Source organism: Borostomias antarcticus, assembly GCF_949987555.1.
Source record: "Borostomias antarcticus genome assembly, chromosome: 3".
NCBI classification, from domain to species: Eukaryota; Metazoa; Chordata; class Actinopteri; order Stomiiformes; family Stomiidae; genus Borostomias; species Borostomias antarcticus.
Window position 1 is genome coordinate 12,876,911 of NC_140236.1, and position 3,744 is coordinate 12,880,654.

Genomic DNA, 3,744 nt, shown 5'->3' on the forward strand with positions numbered 1-3,744 from the left:
GGCAACCATGGAGGTGGCTCTGGTGGACTTCGAGAGCCCGTACGAAATGATTATTGAGGATGACCTGGACAACCCCGACTTTCCCGACGAGACCACCGACCTCACCATGGACATGCCCCCCGAACACATCGCCGGGACCCACAACCGATTCCTCCACGCAAGCCACGTCCCCTGCCTGGTGCCCACCCCCTCCCCCTCCCCCCATGGCCTCCTGCCTCCTTCCCTCTCCCTCCTCACTAGAGAGCCTGGGTCCCGGAGAGAGTCCCTCTCCCTCCTCACTAGAGAGCCTGCATCCCGGAGAGAGTCCATCTCCCTCCTCAGTAGAGAGCCTGCATCCCGGAGGGAGTCAGGACCACAAACTCTGGGCATGCCTGGCTCCCCCGCCACTGCCAGGCCCTCCCACAGCAGGAGGGGCCGCCCCAGCTGCGCCAGCATGATATCCAACTGGAGGCTGCTGCTGAACCATGAGCCGGCCCAGAGTGAGAACATCTTCAGCCGGCTGGCCAGGGAGTACTGCGAGGACCTCTTCGTGGACAACCGGGACCTGAATGACGGCGACCAGAAAATCATCATCAACATCGCTGGGCTTCGCTTCGAGACGCAGGTGAAGACGCTGGACTTGTTCCCGGAAACGCTGCTGGGGGACCCAGTGAAGAGGGGTGTCTACTTCGACCCTATGCGGAATGAGTACTTCTTCGACCGGAACCGTCCCAGTTTCGACGGGATCCTGTACTACTACCAGTCGGGCGGGAAGATCCGGCGTCCGGCCAATGTTCCACTGGACGTATTCGCCGATGAGATCATCTTCTACGACCTGGGGAGCGAAGCCATGGATCAGTTCAGAGAGGACGAGGGCTTCATCAAAGAGGTGGTGATCGTGCTACCCAAAAATGAAGTCTCCCGACAGTTCTGGCTGCTGTTCGAGTATCCGGAGAGCTCCAACGCCGCCCGTGGCGTGGCACTGGTCTCCGTCATTGTCATCGTCATCTCCATCATCATCTTCTGCATGGAGACGCTCCCCGAGTTTCGCGAGGAGATGGACGGGGTCATTCCCGGAGACCACTCGGGAGGTCTCACCGTTTTGTCCACGCCCAGCGCCATGCCCAAAACCCTCATCGCCACCCTCTCGGACCCCTTCTTCTTCATCGAGACGGCATGCATTGTGTGGTTCTCCTTTGAGCTCAGCGTGCGCTTTGTGGTCTGCCCCAACAAGAGGGACTTCATCCACAACCTCATGAACATCATAGACATCATCTCCATCATCCCCTACTTTGTGACCTTGGTGATGGACCTGCTCACCACGCCGCACATGAACTGGGGCCAGAACATGTCGCTGGCCTTCCTGCGCATCATCCGTCTAGTGCGGGTGTTCCGTATCTTCAAGCTGTCCCGTCACTCCAAGGGGCTCCAGATCCTGGGCCAGACTCTGAAGGCCAGCATGAGGGAATTGGGGCTGCTCATCTTCTTCCTCTTCATCGGAGTCATCCTCTTCTCCAGCGCCATCTACTTCGCCGAGGTGGACGAGCCCAACACGCAGTTCATTAGCATCCCCGACGGCTTCTGGTGGGCGGTGGTCACCATGACCACCGTGGGCTACGGGGACATGTGTCCGATCACCATGTGGGGAAAGGTAGTGGGAACCCTGTGCGCCATCGCCGGCGTGCTGACCATCGCCCTGCCCGTGCCTGTCATCGTCTCCAACTTCAACTACTTCTACCACCGTGAGACGGAGTCGGAGGACAAGGCGGCCATAGAGGAGGCCGTGGCGCAGGCCATGAAGGCGGACTTGGAAACCAAACCCAGCAACCTCTCCTCCAAGAACAAGGCCAACGGGGCCTGGCAGAGTCACAAAAGAAAAAAAAGAAAGACTGGGGGAGAAGAGGAGTTAGCCACCAACTAACAAGGATGGAGGAGAAAGCCTGTTGCGATTGTTCAGACAGAATGGTTCTAAGATCAGTACAGACACCTCTGTGTTTTGCGACAGGAAATACTGATGTGTTTTATAATGTTGTATAGAATGGACAACTCTTAGCTCGAACACTCTAGTGATTGTTAACAATGGTGAAAATGGTTACAGCTTACAAGCATGTGAATAGTAACAGCCTATAAAGAGAACAGTAGTTTGCCTTCAGCAGTTGCATGTCAGAACATTTCAGATTTAGGTGAAGTAGTAGTTATTAGTTGTTAGTATATAGACCTCCTCCTCCTTCAAATGGCAGTATCACATAGATGTTCAACAATGTATGTTTAGATGTCTTGTTGACAAGTGTATCTCAGCAACTTGTTTATTGCATACTGTACTGTATGTGTGCTGATTAGATTGCGAGGATTGTATTTATTCCATGATTGTTATTTATTATTTGTGTTCACACGCTCATATTAATTTATTGGGTGTAGATCTCTGCTAACTTAAGTTTGACAGCTCCCTAGTCATACTATGGACTGACAGTGAGTGCCTTTGACTTCAGAATACCTTTGATGAGATAATGCCATATATACGATACAAATATGCTGAAAACACAAGTGTTTTGAACATGTCAATGAGACATACAGTACAAATGCCTTTTCTATATAACATAATTTGAAGTAGGAGCTGATTTAAGGTAGATAAACTATTTTAAATTTAAAAAAAGATTTGTAATTTTTTTTTTTCTCTTAAAAAAACAACAACTTTTGTTCCTCATCATCTTCCCTCTAGCGTTCAACTAGTAGTTACATACAGTACCTCTAGTACATACCTCTAGTACATACTTCTGGTACATACTGTACTCTTTACAGGAACCAGCAAAACCACAAGACAGGCTATATTTTAATAGACCTTACCGACAGACTGATAAACTGTGAGAGAAAGAGAGCGATGTCTAGACAGGTAAACAGTAGTAGAGGAGTGGAGTGAGAGAGAGGGTGTGTGTGTGTGTGAGATAGAGAGAAGCCTTGAATATGCAGTTGCCAAGATGTAGTGTAGTATGTACAGTATCAGAACAGATCACAACTGCTACTTATTTTGCCTTTTTTGTCTTAGCAAACTGTTCTTAATCAAAAGATGAATGACAGAAACACTGGAAGGAGACTAATAATTATTGCAATTCTACAGATATTTAGACATTCATATAAAAAATGTGTCTGAATTTGTGAAACGTGACATTAAGTGCGATGATCTGTTTCATGAGCAGGAAGAAGATGACGATGATGATATATTGATAATGATTTAAAACCTTGACTTTCTTTTTACACCTTCCTGTAAACCATCACCACACAACTCATCAAGCCTTAAGGTATTTCCAAAAAAAAAGATTTAACTAGAGATTGATTTTCTTTAGACATCTCGGCAAAATCATAACATACTTTTAGATGTTGGGGCGTCTTGCATTGGGCTAATTAGCAGTGACATTTGTATGCAGACTATTATACTGTGTATGAAAAACATACTTTACGTTACAGTGCATGCATGATTCCATGGCAGTGTACTACATAGATGCAATACATCCTGAATTTCAATATATGTCCTCTGGTGTGTATTTATGTGTGTGTGTGTGTGTGTGTGTGTGTGTGTGTGTGTGAGTGTGTGTGTGCGCGTGTGTGTGTATTTGTGTGTATGTGTGTGTGTGCGTGAGTGTGTATGTGTGTGCATGAGTGTGTGTGTGTGCGCGCGTATGTGTGTGTGTGTGTCTGGTTGAGTCTGTCCGGGGGCAGAGGCATCACATTGCCCACCTCAGCCTGGTGATCCCCCTGTGCTGGAAACCC

The 3,744-nt window shown here is 48.6% G+C and overlaps 1 protein-coding gene across 1 annotated transcript; it reads left to right on the plus strand.

Moving 5' to 3' along the window:
• Positions 1-433: 433 nt before the first annotated feature.
• Positions 434-1,900, plus strand: kcna10a (potassium voltage-gated channel, shaker-related subfamily, member 10a; the record flags this gene model as incomplete). Its single annotated transcript, XM_084436029.1, has 1 exon — positions 434-1,900. One exon carries the CDS (start codon positions 434-436, stop codon positions 1,898-1,900), a length of 1,467 nt encoding a protein of 488 aa, XP_084292155.1.
• Between the last annotated feature and the right edge of the window lie 1,844 nt (positions 1,901-3,744).